The sequence below is a fragment of the Triticum urartu genome, chromosome 1A (assembly GCF_056163025.1).
Source record: "Triticum urartu cultivar PI428250 chromosome 1A, HENAU_Tu73, whole genome shotgun sequence".
NCBI lineage: Eukaryota > Viridiplantae > Streptophyta > Magnoliopsida > Poales > Poaceae > Triticum > Triticum urartu.
In genome coordinates this window covers 261,735,272-261,752,806 of record NC_141873.1, presented here as the reverse complement: position 1 = coordinate 261,752,806, position 17,535 = coordinate 261,735,272, and the positions used below count along the sequence as shown (strand labels likewise).

Below are 17,535 nucleotides of genomic sequence, written 5' to 3'. Positions count from 1 at the left end.
TCAAGTTGGTGCTGTTTTAACCTTCGCAAGGACCGGGCGTAGCCACACTTGGTTCAACTAAAGTTGGAGAAACTGTCACCCGCAAGCCACCTATGTGCAAAGCACGTCGGGAGAACCGGTCTCGCGTAAGCGTACGCGTAATGTCGGTCCGGGCCGCTTCGTCCAACAATACCGCCGAACCAAAGTATGACATGCTGGTAAGCAGTATGACTTATATCGCCCACAACTCACTTGTGTTCTACTCGTGCATATAACATCAACATATAAAACCTAGGCTCGGATGCCACTGTTGGGGAACGTAGTAATTTCAAAAAAAAAATCCTACGCACACGCAAGATCATGGTGATGCATAGCAACGATAGGGGAGAGTGTGATCTACGTACCCTTGTAGATCGACAACGGAAGCGTTTGGTTGATGTAGTCGTACGTCTCCACGACCCGACCGATCAAGCACCGAAACTACGGCACCTCCGAGTTCTAGCACACGTTCAGCTCGATGACGATCCCCGGACTCCGATCCAGCAAAGTGTCGGGGAAGAGTTCCATCAGCACGACGGCGTGGTGACGATCTTGATGCACTACCGTCGCAGGGCTTCGCCTAAGCACCGCTACAATATTATCGAGGACTATGGTGGAAGGGGGCACCGCACACGGCTAAGAATATGATCACGTGGATCAACTTGTGTGTCTAGGGGTGCCCCCTGCCCCCGTATATAAAGGAGCAAGGGGAGGAGTCCGGCCGGCCCTATAGGCGCGCCAAGGAGGAGTCCTCCTCCTAGTAGGAGTAGGACTCCTACTAGGAGGGGGAAAGAAGTGGGGAGGGAGAGGGAAAGGGGGGGCGCCGCCCCCTCTCCTAGTCCAATTCGGACCAGGGGGGAGGAGGCACGCGACCCACCTTTGGCTGCCCCTCTCTCTCTCCACTAAGGCCCATATGGCCCATTAATTCTCTCGGGGGGTTCCGGTAACCCTCCGGCTCTCCGGTTTTCTCCGAAATCACTCGGAACACTTCCGGTGTCCGAATATAGCCGTCCAATATATCAATCTTTATGTATCGACCATTTTGAGACTCCTCATCATGTCCGTGATCACATCCGGGACTCCGAACTAACTTCGGTGCATCAAAACTCATAAACTTATAATATAACTGTCATCGAAACCTTAAGCGTGCGGACCCTACGGGTTCGAGAACAATGTAGACATGACCGAGACACGTCTCCGGTCAATAACCAATAGCGGAACCTGGATGCTCATATTGGCTCCTACATATTCTACGAAGATCTTTATCGGTCAGACCGCATAACAACATACGTTGTTCCCTTTGTCATCGGTATGTTACTTGCCCGAGATTCGATCGTCGGTATCTCAATACCTAGTTCAATCTCGTTACCGGCAAGTCTCTTTACTCATTCCGTAATACATCATCTCGCAACTAACTCATTAGTTGCAATGCTTGCAAGGCTTATGTGATGTGCATTACCGAGAGGGCCCAGAGATACCTCTCCGACAATCGGAGTAACAAATCCTAATCTTGAAATACGCCAACCCAACATGTACCTTTGGAGACACCTGTAGAGCACCTTTATAATCACCCATTTACGTTGTGACGTTTGGTAGCACACAAAGTGTTCCTCCGGCAAACGGGAGTTGCATAATCTCATAGTCATAGGAACATGTATAAGTCATGAAGAAAGCAATAGCAACATACTAAACGATCGGGTGCTAAGCTAATGAAATGGGTCATGTCAATCAGACCATTCACCTAATGATGTGACCCCGTTAATCAAATAGCAACTCCTTGTTCATGGTTAGGAAACATAACCATCTTTGATTAACGAGCTAGTCAAGTAGAGGCATACTAGTGACACTTTGTTTGTCTATGTATTCACACATGTATTATGTTTCCGGTTAATACAATTCTAGCATGAATAATAAACATTTATCATGATATAAGGAAATAAATAATAACTTTATTATTGCCTCTAGGGCATATTTCCTTCAGTCTCCCACTTGCACTAGAGTCAATAATCTAGATTACACAGTAATGATTCTAACACCCATGGAGCCTTGGTGCTGATCATGTTTTGCTCGTGGAAGAGTCTTAGTCAACGGGTCTGCAACATTCAGATCCGTATGTATCTTGCAAATCTCTATGTCTCCCACCTGGACTAGATCCCGGATGGAATTGAAGCGTCTCTTGATGTGCTTGGTTCTCTTGTGAAATCTGGATTCCTTTGCCAAGGCAATTGCACCAGTATTGTCACAAATGATTTTCATTGGACCCGATGCACTAGGTATGGCACCTAGATCGGATATGAACTCCTTCATCTAGCATGAATAATAAACATTTATCATGATATAAGGAAATAAATAATAACTTTATTATTGCCTCTAGGGCATATTTCCTTCACCTACGGGTTCGAGAACTATGTAGACATGACCAAGACACCTCTCCGATAAATACCAATAGCAGAACCTAGATGCTCATATTGGTTCTCACATATTCTACGAAGATCTTTATCGGTCAAACCATAATGACAACATACGTCATTCCCTTTATCATCGGTATGTTACTTGCCCGAGATTCGATCGTCGGTATCTTCATGCCTAGTTCAATCTCATTACCGGCAAGTCTCTTTACTTGTTCCGTAATACATCATCCCACAACTAACTCATTAGTCATATTGCTTTTAAGGCTTATCATGATGTGCATGACCGAGAGGACCCAAAGATACCTCTCTCATATTCGGAGTGACAAATCCTAATCTCGATCTATGCCAACCCAACAAACACCTTCGAAGATACCTGTAGAGCATATTTATAATCACCCAGTTACGTTGTGATGTTTGATAGCACACAAGGTATTCCTCCGGTATTCGGGAGCTGCATAATCTCATAGTCAAAGGAATATGTATAGGTCATGAAGAAAGCAATAGCAATAAAACTTAACAATCATTATGCTAAGCTAACGGATCGGTCTTGTACATCACATCATTCTCCTAATGATGTGATCTCGTTCATCAAATGACAACACATGTCTATGGTTAGGAAACTTAACCTTCTTTGATTAACGAGCTAGTCTAGTAGAGGCATACTAGGGACATTGTGTTTTGTCTATGTATTCACACATATATCAAGTTTCCGGTTAATACAATTCTAGCATCAATAATAAACATTTATCATGATATAAGGAAATATATATATAACAATATTATTTCCTCTAGGGCATATTTCCTTCAGTCTACACTTGCACTAGAGTCAATAAACTAGATTACATTGTAATGATTCTAACACCCATGGAGTCTTGGTGCTGATCATGTTTTGCTCGTGGAAGAGGCTTAGTCAACGGGTGATGTAACGGCGGCCCGATCTTTCGATGAGAGTGGGGATAATTATCGATTTGTTGGATTTTGACCTTGACGATCCGGCTATACCGTACCCGACGATACGTCTCGACAATCGCTAAACCAATCTCCGATGGTTATTGACCTTGCCGTACGCACGATTAACCTGAATAACGAGGTTCAAGTTCCTGCAAGCAACCGAAGAACCGGCAAGAACAAAGGTGAATTGCAACTGAAATTGCGGATAATATACTGAGCACATGAACTGGATGAAAAGTTGGGGTTCCACTATGGATCAGACAAGGCAGTACTCATACACGTCTCGTAGATGCGAATTATAGTGATGGCTAGACAATACAATAAAACCCAAGTCTAAAACCTAAACTTTTGTTGCTATTTATTAAAGGGCAAGGACGTCGTCAAGTCGAGGCCGAGTAAAACTCTCTGCCTATGTATAGAAGTTTCTGGACCTCGTCTTTGTGGCGCTCTCGTGCATGGCTGATGTTTGATGTCTTGTATGGGCTGGGGGCCATGTAGTCATCTGTGCATTAGATGGCTGGTACACAGTCGGGCCAGACCAACTGCCCACGTTGTGCTACTTCTCTTCTCCCTTCATGCATATCTTGCATGCTCCTTGCTTCATGCATGCATGCTTGCCTTTTATTTAAACTAGTTGACCCGTTGCGCCAAATGGCGAAACCCGCTAAAGTCATGTTGTCGATGAAAAGAGTTTCATTTAGCAAGGGCATATTCGATACTCGTAGTAGAAAGCTCATGTGTTAAACCATGCTATTTTAAAAATGTCTTATCACATTGCGAAATCCAAGTTTGAAAAAAATGTATAACCCGTTGTGCCAAAAAATTATATTTGTATAATATGACCCATTGTGACGAATGGCGCAGAGTCCCATTTAAAACCATGTACTTGTTAAAAATATTTGCATTTTTTTAGTAACTATGTTTGAGCAAATACATACAATAAGAGTTTAATTGATTGTGTACATAAAAGGCAAGATGGCAACATCAGAGTACAATTGTACGATGCGCAACAGCAGTCAAACTTAGTTAGCTAATAAATTGTTTGAAGGGAACTGAACATTTCAGAGTAGTTTATCCCACATCTCATTCTCCTCGAAAATGAGCCCAAGCGGCCATCAACAAAAATACAATTGTTTTGATACAACAACGGTAACAGAAATGAGTAACCATGGAGGAGAGTTGCATGTAAACTTAAGGCCAATGTCAAAGAACAACATGTTGACATACTCACCCCGCTCTCGGTTCTGGTCATCAGTCCAGGTAATCAACTCCTGACCAACGCCTTCAGCAACAACCAAAACAACATGCCCCTTCTTCTTTACCCTTTCATACAGGAACTCAAATAGGTCTCCCTTCCATTCAACGTGGAAATCAATCTCAACCAGCAGTCAACATCTCGGCTGCTCAGAGTGGCATGAAGAGTAATGTGGCCCGTGCTCCTGCTCATAAGTATGACAAGACCGGTGCCATTCACAGCTCTCACAGCCTCCACATGTGCCGCATTGATCGCCTGCTGAGCAATCGAGAAAGAGCCTACACACTGCACTCGACAACGCAGTTCAACTTATGAAACTAAGCAACTAATCTACGAAAAAGCGTCTGCTTGGCTACTTGGCATCCAACCATAAAAAGTAAAATCACAGTGAGAAAAAGAATAACATAGGGCTTTATGGATCATGACTTTGCCTCTCCTCATGCATCATCTCCATTGGATAGGTTTTTTTTTTCTGAACCACTGTACGAGGGACCTGGAAGAAACCAAGACAAAAATATAACTCAGTAAATGAAGACTGCATTTTCCCATAAATTGAGGCCTAGTCTAGAAAAAGAGCCAAGGCTTGAGGCAGCAACTAAAATGTACAGAATGAAAGAAGCTATCAAAAGTGACCCAAAAAAGGAGAAGGGAAGAAGATTGATAACTGAAAACAAATACTAAGGTTTATAATTTTTGAACTCAAATTGAAATAGTATGCTAGCTCAGATTCAAATATTATTAGCTCCACAATACTCCTATATGCAACATCTGGATAAAAAACCCATAGGATAATCAAAAATAAGTTGGTTTGCCGTATAAGAAGCATCACCAAGATTACTAACGCCATCATGACTCCAGCTTCAGCAACGCCTAGTTTTTTGTAGAGAATAGTATGAGAAACAAATGAGATGTTTGCTTTGCTGAGAATAAAGAACATCATATGCAGTGTCCATAGTGAAATGGAGTTGTAACTAGCCATCAGTAGATTATTACACAACACATGAAGTATGTTAGAACATGGAAAGAAGCTGGAAAGCATTGTTAAATAGATTACTGAACACCTTACCTGGTACAGAACCATAAAACATGCTTTCTACAGCAAGTGGATGCTTCATTAAATATGCAGCTTGTCTCTAAAATGTCTTGTATTTATGAACAGAGGGAGTATTAACTGACCAAAGCAAACACTTTATAACCAATAATGAAAGAGTTCCTAATTGGACTCAAGAGGTGTAACGGTTAGATTACATGAGGACCGATATTTTCAGGCATCCAATAGCTCCAAAGTGCGCGCAAAATTATAATTTTAGACTGGAGGCTATCTATTGTCAAATTCTTTATTTTTCCATGGCCTGTGAAAATATATTGTAGTGTAGTGTCACATTGTTGGTACAGAAAAGGCTGTTGCAATAATGAGAACAGAAATATATTTTGGGACTTTTAGATGGATAAATCTTGATTTGAAACGTTAGTAGCGAATTCGTTCTTTTGCTCATGATGTGATTTCTTTTGCTAGGACGAATTAAGCCTGGGTAGAGTATTACCCAAAAAATGGTGTGTTGTTGTGTACAATGAGATATATGTACACACATTCTTATTTGGTGGTATAAAGTCCCATTTTAAATCATGTTTCCGGCCACCATCGATCCCATGCTCCCATCCGGGTGCTCAGTGTTAGGCAACGGGGAAGTGGGAGAAGAATCCAGGAGTGGATCAAGCCGCCACCAACAACCAGGTCGTAGCTGACCTAGCCAGCAGGGAAGTGTAAGAAGGATACAAGAGTGGATCGAGCCGCCACCACCCACCAGGTCGTAGCTGACCTAGCCGGCAGGGAAGTGTAAGAAGGATCCAAGAGTGGATCGAGCCGCCACCACACACCAGGTCGCACCTGGCAAGCGACAACTGGCAAAAGCAGATACAAAGGTTGTATCTAATGAGTATAAGGTTGGGCCCATAAAATTTGGCTAGCCATAAGTATGATTATAAGAACATACTTTGATTGTATGCAGCATCAACAATATAAGATTATTCACAAAATAGGATAATATTGGGGACACAAAAAGGTCGTTCCTAGATGTTCTGGACAATCTAATAGTTTGAAAAGACAAACTGAGAACCATACGACAATATAAACTTGTTACCTTTTTTGCTTAGGCAAAAACAGACATTAGAAACCAAACTGGATGTATCTTTTTCTATGTAGTGATCATGGGAGAGTCCTAGCTCAGAAGCAACTCCACATCCAACTGATGAGCAACCTTGTCCTGCATATACATGGAACAAAAATAATGTTTATTATCCTTTAGGTATGCACCCCAAGTAGCAACTGAAACATTATTGAACTACAAGCAGCTCAAGATAATAACTACAAAATCTTCCTAGAAATAAGTGACTAAATAAAAAAAATAAAAACAAGAGAATGAGGTAAGTAAGAAATCCCAATTGAGCTTGAGAAGGAGAGGCTGTGCATGAGCATCCAAGAACCAGTAGAAGAGCGTCCTCCCACTCTGCTTGTCCATGGTGACATGCCCAGAGAACCGAGAGATGTGCGAACTCCTTGGCTGACCAGGGAGAAATACCACCCTATCAGCTTCCTACTCGTTGTAACCGGCCAAGTAGCAGCGGCAACACCCTAGCAGGCAAAGACAATGCGTGCCTGAACACACACGTCACTAAGCCAACAAGCACACACACACAACAAGAACCCGTAGCAAGCAAGTGCGGGGGACAGGAGGAGAGTTGGGACTGAAAAGAAATTACCATGGTGGCAACTGGATTTAGATGGAAAAACAACAAAACAAAATTTCGTAAAAAGAAAAGCTGCTATAGTCCTTCAATATGTATTTCTAAAACTGATATATCATCTTCATAACATGTTTATTTTCTATCCAAGGCTTGACTGTAGCATAAAATTACACCATGGTAAATCTTGAGAAAGACCAAGCTTCAATTTCAGGTTTAATCGCTTGGTCACAAATTTTAGGAGAAGGGAAGACAACGGCCAGCGGTCACGAGATGAATTGTGCCTGCTAGTTCAGAAACACCAATACACCTAAACGGAGGAACTTACTTCATGTGCCTGAGCCGCCGATACAACTTTACCAGTGCCAATGGGCTATACACTGGTCCGTGCGCGACGACCACGTTGGCCCAGTCCTTGATCCTGTCTGCAAATAAAACGATCATCTCAGCCTGCACCTTTTAGGTGACAATATATGATGATGTTAACAAAGCAAATTTCATAATTCAGATCAGGAAAAATTATTCTAGAAAGTTGATTAATAGCAAGATCTTGTCCCTGCCAAGCAAAATAAAAGTGTAATCATCTGTTAATAAGCACATAAACAACTAAGTCAGCTACTACTCAAATGAACTAAAAGGATTGTAATTAACAGGATGGACTGCTCATTTGAAGAAATTTATTAACAAAAACTTTGGGTGGTTCAGGTGGATCTGAAACGACCCGTGTTCTCACCTCAGGCAAAACATCGCACTTTATCCCGCAGGTGATTGTCAGCCTAAGGAAGTAGGTGGCGATCTGTTGGCTTCTCAAAATGCGCTAACCTTAAGCCGTTGCCATGCTTTCTAATGGGCTTCATAGGACATCTACACAAAGCAAGCACCTCCAAAGCATCAGTGGTAGGTTCACGGAGGAAAATAGAAACGGTCTGAAGTCCATAGTCAAGAACACAGACCATCTTCCAAGATCATACAAAGGAACCCACTCCACTACAAGCTTTCTTTCCATAGCTACTGATGTGTGCAGAAGAGCCTGGAACAACGGTCAAACAAGATAAATCAGCCAACCATACAGCTCCAAGGTAGCATCAGGATTAGTATTGATAACTAATCCGGTAATCGTCCGAGAGCACAATGAACTAAGAGGAGATTTACCAGATTTGAGTGTCGGGGAGCGGAGAGGTGGAAGAGGGAGTTGGAGCTGAGCCGTGCCAGCCGGGATCTCAATCCAACTCCGGCCGGTCAGCCCTGTCATCGCCGGCGAGACCACCCCGCCCCAGCACGCCTACCTCCCCCTGTCCTTCAATCCTCCCTCCGCATCTTCTCTCTCCTTCAGGAACGGATCCATGGGGTCGCCCTTTGCGTGCAGGTTCCTGGCGCCACCAGAGGCAAGCTCATCGCGTCCAGCCATTGCCGTTGTCCCTATGCTCACTGCTTCCGCCGATGGCAAGGAGGAGAAGGCGGGTGAGGAAGGCGAAGCTCGGGCGAAGGTGGGAAGGAGGCGGCTGCGAGCAAGGAGAGGGTGCGGCGGGAGGGAAGGAGGAGCGAGACCGTGCGGCGGCCGTGGGGATCGGGGGCATTGGGCAGGGGGGCTAGGGGGCTAGGGTTTGTCTGGCGGGTGGAGTGAAAGTGGGAGTGGGACGAGGCGAATGGTAGGATTGGACGCGGAACGCGCGGAGCAGATTGGCCAAAACTTCCTACACGCGGGGACGACGAATCCGGCCAACAAGCACACGACGCGAGCCCACCCGTCATTCGCCAGTGAAGATGACCGTAAGGTGAAAATTGGGTTTTACTGCTGTGAAGATCCAACGGCTCAAACGCATCAGAATGCAGATCGGACGGCCGACGAAACTCCAATCGGAGGAGCCTTGTGAAGGTGAGTTGGCTAGTTTTATTATAGTTTTAAATTGGTCTTAGGTCCATCTCTTGCATGCACAATTGTAGCATTTGAATGGACGCTAAAGTGTAAACATGTATATGCACATATATGTCTTGGTCGCCTCATTTTAACACGTGGCTTGTACAAATACTCCATAATTCTGCATATAATAAAAAGAGGTGTTGTATCTTTGTTTTCAACCATAAAACAATTCATGAAATTATTGTTAATAGAAATCACTTGATTATTGTATATGAGGATAATATTTTTGGTCGTATCTGTAGAGTCCATGTCCACATCATCCTCCCTTTCTTGAAAACAAAGTCATCCTCGGCTTTGAATAATCTGAAAATAGACTAACCAAAAAGACAGTGTATACATGGTATATGTATAAGTCATTCGTTTTAATTTCTCTCCATTGTTGCACTATTAATGTCTTGATACATGAGTAATTATCATATCTAATGAGATGAAAGTCCAAAGAATTATCGCAAGAAATATGCGAACATGAAGTATTACATTTTAGTTTGCACATATAAGTAACATGAATATTTATGTCATCCAATTTGTAATTCGCATCATTAAACCATCCCAACGTAGTTAGATAACTATTAGGAATATCGAAACTAGCATGTGTATATAAGCAATCATGCAACATGCTATTCAACATGTAATCAACAACGAGCTGGAGGTCATATTAAAATGATCAAGCATTGGCTTATTAATATTCTCTTTCAAACTAGTAAGATCATTACATGTGATGCAAATTCTATGCACGGAAAAAATCATTGTCTATGCAGTCCTCTCCAATGAAGTTAAAAGTAAATTTTGGCGCATAAACACTTGTCAGAGAACTCAAACATGTGATTTCAGCTATTTTAGTTCTTGCATGTGACAAAGGCATAGGTGGATCCATCAAAATAGAATACAAAGAATTAGTATGAGGAATTCTAGCGATACCCCCATCATGTTTAATCAATTGGATGTGATCCAAACCGGGTTCAAAAATCAAGTCACATGGGTCAATTTTAGTTTCTTTTAATTTCCTGGGTGCACACAAATCAACGAGGGAATCAAGTTTAGCAATAGGTGCATGCAAAACTATTGGTGTTTCGGTTGTTTGATCACACAATTTATCGAAGGTAGCAACAGAATTATCCATAACAACTAGTGTGATAAAAAGAGATGGCATTTCATTCAAATCAACACATGAAACATTAAATTCAGCATGACATGGAACAATCTCATGTGGAAGGTTAGATTCAATACCATTCTTATTACCTTCTTTGGCTGAATCAGAAGATGTAGGTATTGTCAATGGCACATTACATGTCGGGAGTGGTGTGACTCTCAAAACAGTGGGTCCAACAACCATAGTAGTTTGTGCATGAGAAGATGTAACCGAAACAAAGGTAGGGACTTGCACTGTGTGTTTGTCTGTCTCATGAACATGCCTATTAATTTTTTGTTCAACTTTACAAGCAAGACGAAACAAACCATTCATGGTATAATATTCTTTATGCACAAGTATATCATAAATACCACAGTTTAATCCCCTCAAAAATCTATTCAGGGTAGCTTCTTCACATTCTTCTAAGTCACAACGAAATAAAGCAGTGCACAAATTATCATAATATTCTTCGACGATGTTATGTCCTTGTGCTAAATGTTGGAATTTTCTAAGCAAATCACTAGTATGGTATGAAGGAACAAATCGGTTTCGCATAACAAGTTTTAAAGCTTTCCAAGTAGTAGGTAGAGTAGAAATATTATCCCTGCAATAATGTCTCCACCAAACTGAAGCAAAACCGGAAAAACTTTGAGTGACATCATTTATTTTCTTATGCTCAGAAAAATCATGGCTACCAAATATTTCGTCTACCTCAATTTCCCAATTAATATATGAATCGGGGTCGTATTTACCCTCAAAATTTGGCAAAGAGGTAACCTGAGGATGTGTGTTTCAACCATGATGTACATCTTCTGACGGTCGTTGTACCGTCTGCGACGAGGAAGAGTGATTTGTATCAACACATGGCAAGTTATCTCCCACAATAGACTCAACCCGACTATTGATCACTCTAGAATCTGCCATGGTTAGTAACAAACAAGAAGAAAAACAAAAGTATAATGTTCCTACAATACTACTCGGAGGTGGTGAAAATGCAGCTCTACTCGCTAGCAGTGACCAAGCTCTTACCAGTTCTTATCGCGCTGCAATGGTTGTCGACCTTTGGCGCCGTCAAAAGTTATCCAACTTGGATATAGCGATTGCCAAGTGACTGCACAAGGTACAATATAGGAAGTGGAGCTTGGTGAAGGTTTTCTCAACTCACAATATCAATGGCACAATTTAGCAAAGAGTAATGCAAGTTGAATAATTACTCAAACTCCTAACTAGTGCTGGCAGTCGACTAGTAAGAGATAAAACAATCTAAGCCCAGATACTGAATCAAAGGAGAGGGAACTGATGAAAATTGTATAGCTCTATTTAGCGAGTCTATGGCAATCAAAAACAGAAAAAAAATGTGACGTGTACAGCGAAGAGGAAAAGTTCTGAACACCCAAAGAAATTGCCCAAAAAGTGCTAGCTGGCCTGAAATTTGCAACATGTTTTCTTTTTTCTCTCTATAATTTTTTTCTTGTTTTCTCTACTTTTTCACTTTTTCTGTTTTTTTTCTTTTTCTCTCTCTCTTTTTTGCAGACCGATTGCTATCAAAAGTCACGGACTCAATTTATGTGACAAGAAAAGAAAGAGGCAGAACTATTGGACAAGTTGCCACGATAGATAGCTAGTACTAGTGCACAATTACTCACGGTGATTGTGGTTGCATGCAGGATGGATGAAAGGCTGGATGTGTACTGTATCTGTATAACACGTGGGGGCAGACACAGACTGCTAGATGTCTGGGTCTCGCGTCTGCGTGCAATGAGCGGCGTGGAGGGACAGACACCGTTGGCTGATGTTTGGGATCTTGCGAAAGCGTGAGACATTGTCTCAGGTGAAGACTCTCAGATGGATATGTGTCAATCTTTGTGGCGGAGCGTCGAAAGATAATCGCAGGAAGGAAATAAATACGCCCAAAAAATAGATTGTCTTGCAGATACGAACAGAAGAAGATCGAATCTTGGTCCTTTTTTTGTCCGATCAGGAACGAGCAGGCGGCAGAAAATATGGGGGACAAAATAAAGTGCGATCTAGTACACAATTTTTTTTCAAACTAATCTAAACCGATACTAATTCTAGGATGAATGCAACCAAAAATTCAACTATACAAATACTAGATGCAAAAATTGCTAAAGGCTAAAAAGATAGGAGTAAAGGATGAACTAATCTAATTTTTTTTTGGCTTTTTCATGGGTTTATAGGACAGAAAAATAAGCTAAACTACGAAAATTGTAAATCTCTCACCGATGAACCTGAAAACTGACACCACTTGATGTAACGGCGGCCCGATCTTTTGATGAGAGTGGGGATAATTATCGATTTGTTGGATTTTGACCTTGACGATCCGGCTATACCGTACCCGATGATACGCCTCGACGATCGTTAAACCAATCTCCGGTGGTTATTGACCTTGCCGTACGCACGATCAATCTAAACAACGAGGTTCGAGTTCCTGCAAGCAACCGAAGAACCGGCAAGAACAAGGGTGAATTGCAACTGAAATTGCGGATAATAAACTGAGCACATGAACTAAGGCCTGTTTCGTTTATCCTTATCAGACGTTTGCAATAAAGTTGTTAATCATGTTTGCAACAATAATGAATCAAATGTATGACATTCACGTCTTCGTCATGTTAACTTTGGTTGCATGTCGCGACTAGCGAAGTTGAACTTAATCCCTAGTTTCACCACTGTCAAGGGATCTAAGTGACAAGTTTGTGTGCAAGCTAAGCAACCTCGTAAGTCACACACGACTGCGGAAACGAGAAATCTTGCATCACTAGATCTCATACATTCAGATCTTTGTGAAATGAATGGTGTTTTGACAAAAGGTGGAAAGAAATATTTCATGATGAAAAGTTAGGGTTCCACTATGCATCTGACAAGACAGTAGTCCTATACGTCTCGTAGATGCGAATTATAGTGATGGCTAGACAATACAATAAAACCCAAGTCTAAACCCTAAATTTTTATTGCTATTTATTAAGGGCAGCGATCTGCGCCGGCGCACCGGCCCAACTGTTGGGCCGGTCGAGCCCGAGTCGTCCGATGCGGTTAGCGCGAACCGTTAGATCTGCGCGCGAGTGTGTACCGAGCCAACCATTGCAGCAAAAAACACACGTTTTGTTGCAACCGTTGTACAAAACAGCCACAACGAGAAAAACAGGGACATCCCCGATCCGCGGCCGGATCCGCCTGTTTTAAGTTCCCCACGGCCGAATCACGTCGAGGAGGGGCTTCCCCATCTATCAAGCGGCTTTGAAATTGTTTCAATCATGTCTTACATCCGTAATGACCTCCTTGCCTCCATGGATTTGGGCTCGAGCTCCGCTGCCGTTCATGGCCGAAGTCCCCTGAGGCGGCAAGGCCCTGGTGGTAGTGGACCGGTGCTGCAACGGTACTACAACCCTGGTGTGGTCTTCCAATATGCAGCACGGCATGGCCGGGATGAAATTGATCTGGTATGATTTCCAATTGCAACCCTAGATCCTTTTGTTCATAAAAAAATGTTGCAACCTTTGATTTCAATTGATGAGCATGAGATTAAAAAGAGATGTTCTCAACATACTTGTGTTTGATTTTTGTGTAATGTTTCTGATATGTTGTCAATTAATGCTAGCATCTTCCTGCTGTCTGCTAGTAAAATGTTACAAGTATGTGTTGCACTTGCTACGTGCTACTTGCTGGATGTTACATACTACATCCTAAAATGCTGCATGCAGGAGTTGTCTTGGAATTGTGATTGACATGCTGCATCCACTTTTTTTGTTCGCGTTTTTTGCATGTTTTTTCATGCAGCAAAAAAGAACTGACTTGGGTGCTGATTTTGTTGCAGAATGTTGCTGTGGAGCCATCGATTTTCCTTGATGATGATATGCAAAATGTTGCGCACGAAGAAGAAGATGATGGCATTGATCTGAATGATACTCCGGGACATGATAGTGACGATTCCTTGCGGCTGAACACGGATGGTGCAGCTCCAACCCATTGCAATGCCCGTGTGACCGGTGACAATGCCAATGGAAATGCTGCAACACTTGTTGATGAACCAGACGAAGATATATCATCACAACCAGTTGTCCCTTTTGTTGGAATGATTTTTGACAATGTTGAAGAAGCTCAACATGTTTACAATGAATATACTTCGAAGATGGGCTTTGGAACTCGCATTGTGACGTCAAAGCATAGTAGGAAAAATAGCTTGGAACAGAAGCGCATCCTAATCTATAGAGTTTTTGAGTGCATACACTCACGGAAAGATCCTTCGAAGAATGTTGGTGGAAGCATTTCTGACGGGGCTGCAACAAATCAAAGTGATGATGTTGATATGAGCTATGCTAGTAATAAAAAATCTCCAAGCAAACAAGCTGGCATCTATATGGATATGAGCGATAAGAGGCGAAGAAACCGGTTGGAGCGATATGATTGCAAGGCTCGTATAGGTGTTAGCCTCAAAGACGGTAGCTGGGTTGTGACAGTTTTTGAGGCCGATCACACACACCAGCTGATGTTGCAAAGGGGGCGTCGGAGATTTTGCCGCTCTCACAGAAAGATCCCCGATGCAGACATGCAATACATCACTTCGCTGCACTATCGCAACATATCAACGGCTAATATGATGGGCTTGCTTGGAGATGCACGGTGTTGCAATCCTAGGAGTTTGCCGTATGTGAAGACTGATGTGACAAATACAAGAGCAAAGCTGCGAAGGGGCCTGTCAGAGCGTGATTTGGAGCTGACAATCGAGTACTTTGAGAGAAGACAAGTGGAGAATCCCAACTTCTTTTTCTCGAAGCTAGAAGAAGATGGAGCTGTTAGGGCACTTTTCTGGGTTGATGGGAGAACAAGGGCCTTGTATCCAAAGTACAAAGATTGTGTATTTTTCGACACCATATTCTGCACCAATCGCTACAACTTGCCCTTTGCTCCGATTGTTGGCATTAACAACCACACACATACTGTTTGCTTGGGGTGCGCTTTGTTGCCTGATGAGACCATCGAAACTTTCAAGTGGGTCTTCCAGCAATGGATGTTGGCAATGAATAATGAGCATCCGTTGAACATTATGACTGATCAAGACCAGGCAATGGCTAAAGCCATCTCAATGGTATTTCCACATTCAACACACAGATGTTGCAAGTGGCACGTCTTTCGGGTTGCAAGGACGAAACTAGGGAAGATGTTGGGCAAGGATGAGCCTTTTGCTGAAGCATTCTATGGTTGCATCAATGATTCCGATACCGTTGAGGAGTTTGAAGAATGGTGGAAGCAGATGGTCGAGTTATTTGGTGTGGCTGATAAGAAACACCTCAAGAACATGTGGGACAGCAGGGAGATGTGGGCTCCTGTGTACTTTAGGAATAAGTTATTCCCATTCACAGGAACAACCGGGCGGTCCGAGGGCCTGAATTCCTACTTCAAGACTTTAAATTATCATGGAGACTCGGTTTGGACATTTGTCCAGCAGTTTGAGCTTTGCCAGGAGCTAATGCTTGATCATGAAGACAATGCTGGCTTCATCAATGAAGCGACGAGGCCTCCGCTCTGGTGCAAGTAAGTCCAAAGTCATGTAGCATTTTTTTAGTTTTCCAGCACAGTGTGGTTGCAGCATTTCTTTGAAACATATGTAGCAATTCTTATTGATGTTGGAAGCTTTTTTTGTTTGCAGCTACAACATTGAAAAGCAAGCTGCAGATTTCTATACCAGAGAGGTATTTTCCAAGTTTCAGAAACTATTGGCTAAATCAACAGGCTATGGTCTGCAATATCAGCTGCAAGGGGATGTCATCTGGTTTTGCCTTGTTGCAAATTATGGCGTCAACCCAAAAGTGTACACGGTGCGTGTTGCTCCTAAAGATCAGGCATACATGTGCACCTGCAACATGTTTGAGATGTGTGGGCTGATCTGCTCACATATCATCCGTGTCATGGTGCACCTGAATGTGCAAATGATACCTGCGACTTACATGCTTCCAAGATGGTCTAAGAGAGCAACCGACCTTGCGCCTGAACCGGGCGATGGGCATAGAGCTATGCATTTCGGCGTCCCCACGACGAACACCCTAAAGTTTAACTCTCTATGCCGGAAGTATGGGAAACTCGCTTCTGATGCTTGCTTCAATGATGAAGCTTATAGTTTTGTCTCTGGGCTAATTGATCAGGGCAGTGTTGGGGTTGCTGCAATAAAAGCTAGAACAACTGATGGGTTTGCAGGAGACAAAGAAGGCCAAGGTCATGCAGGAAATGAACAAGTCTCAGGGGGTCCAAGTACAGGTCAGCGGGATCCACCCCCCGTAGGACTGCGGAACCCACCAAAGTCAGCAAAGAAGGGGAGGCCAAAGGAGAAAGAGAAGCGTAGGAAACCACTAATTGAGATTCGAGAAGATGAAATGAAGAAGAAAGCAAAGAAGGACGCGGCAAAAACGAAGGAAGCTCCAAAGCCAAGGGAAAAGAAGACTGCATGCAAATATTGTGAAGATGAAGATCACAACGTGAAGGATTGCCAACTCCTTGCAGCTTTTCTTGCTGTGAGTGCGAGCGCGAAAGCTCCGGGTGTCGAAACAATCCTTACACTTTAGGATATTTTTGTGAGGGAAAAAATGATGAATTGCCTTGTAACACCCCATGACTTATGATAATAAGTTGTGTTGACTAGCTGTGAATGTTTGTTTTGTGGGATTGCAACATATTACTACATGCGTGGTTTGAAAAAAGTAGAATGTTGCTTTTTACAAGAGTTGTTTTAAAAAAAATTCTTATTGTTATATGTTTGTGAGAGCTTACTTTTTGTAGTATGATGGTGCCAAAATTTGTAGAATTTTTTTAAAAAAGTAGAATGTGGGTTTTTTCTTATTTATTTTTAAAAATAGTACTCAATGGTTGTTGTAACCACAACTTGATCCATGCTTAAAAACAACATGTTTTAAGCTTTTGAAAAGCATGGTTGAAGCTTTTAAAAAACATGGTTGAATCTTTTTGAAAATATGGTTGAAGCTTTTAGGAAACATGTTTGAAGCTTTAAGAAAACATGTTTAGAAGATTTCTGAAAAGCATGGTTGCAGCTTTTTAAAAACATGGTTGAAGCTTCTGTAAACAAGGTTGCAAATTTTAG

At 42.4% G+C, this 17,535-nt stretch overlaps 1 protein-coding gene and 1 long non-coding RNA gene across 4 annotated transcripts; one reads left to right on the top strand and one right to left on the bottom strand.

The window, feature by feature from the left end:
* Positions 1–4,447: 4,447 nt before the first annotated feature.
* On the bottom strand, positions 4,448–9,022 carry LOC125513228 (uncharacterized). 3 transcript variants are annotated; one of them, XR_015600888.1, is made up of 6 exons: positions 8,530–9,022; positions 8,331–8,407; positions 8,111–8,241; positions 7,706–7,802; positions 5,465–6,899; positions 4,448–5,128 (listed from the first exon to the last, which is right to left on the bottom strand). It is a non-coding gene; the product is annotated as an uncharacterized LOC125513228 (long non-coding RNA). The 3 variants fall into 3 exon arrangements; XR_015600889.1 differs by having other exon boundaries at positions 4,448–5,505; positions 6,777–6,899; positions 8,530–9,018; XR_007285784.2 differs by having other exon boundaries at positions 4,448–6,899; positions 8,530–9,014.
* A 5,495-nt stretch (positions 9,023–14,517) lies between these two features.
* Positions 14,518–17,002, top strand: LOC147990782 (protein FAR1-RELATED SEQUENCE 9-like). Its single transcript, XM_087531743.1, has 2 exons — positions 14,518–15,977; positions 16,093–17,002. The coding sequence occupies exons 1-2, from the start codon at positions 14,518–14,520 to the stop codon at positions 17,000–17,002; spliced, it is 2,370 nt and encodes a 789-aa protein (XP_087387869.1).
* The last annotated feature ends 533 nt before the right edge of the window (positions 17,003–17,535 follow it).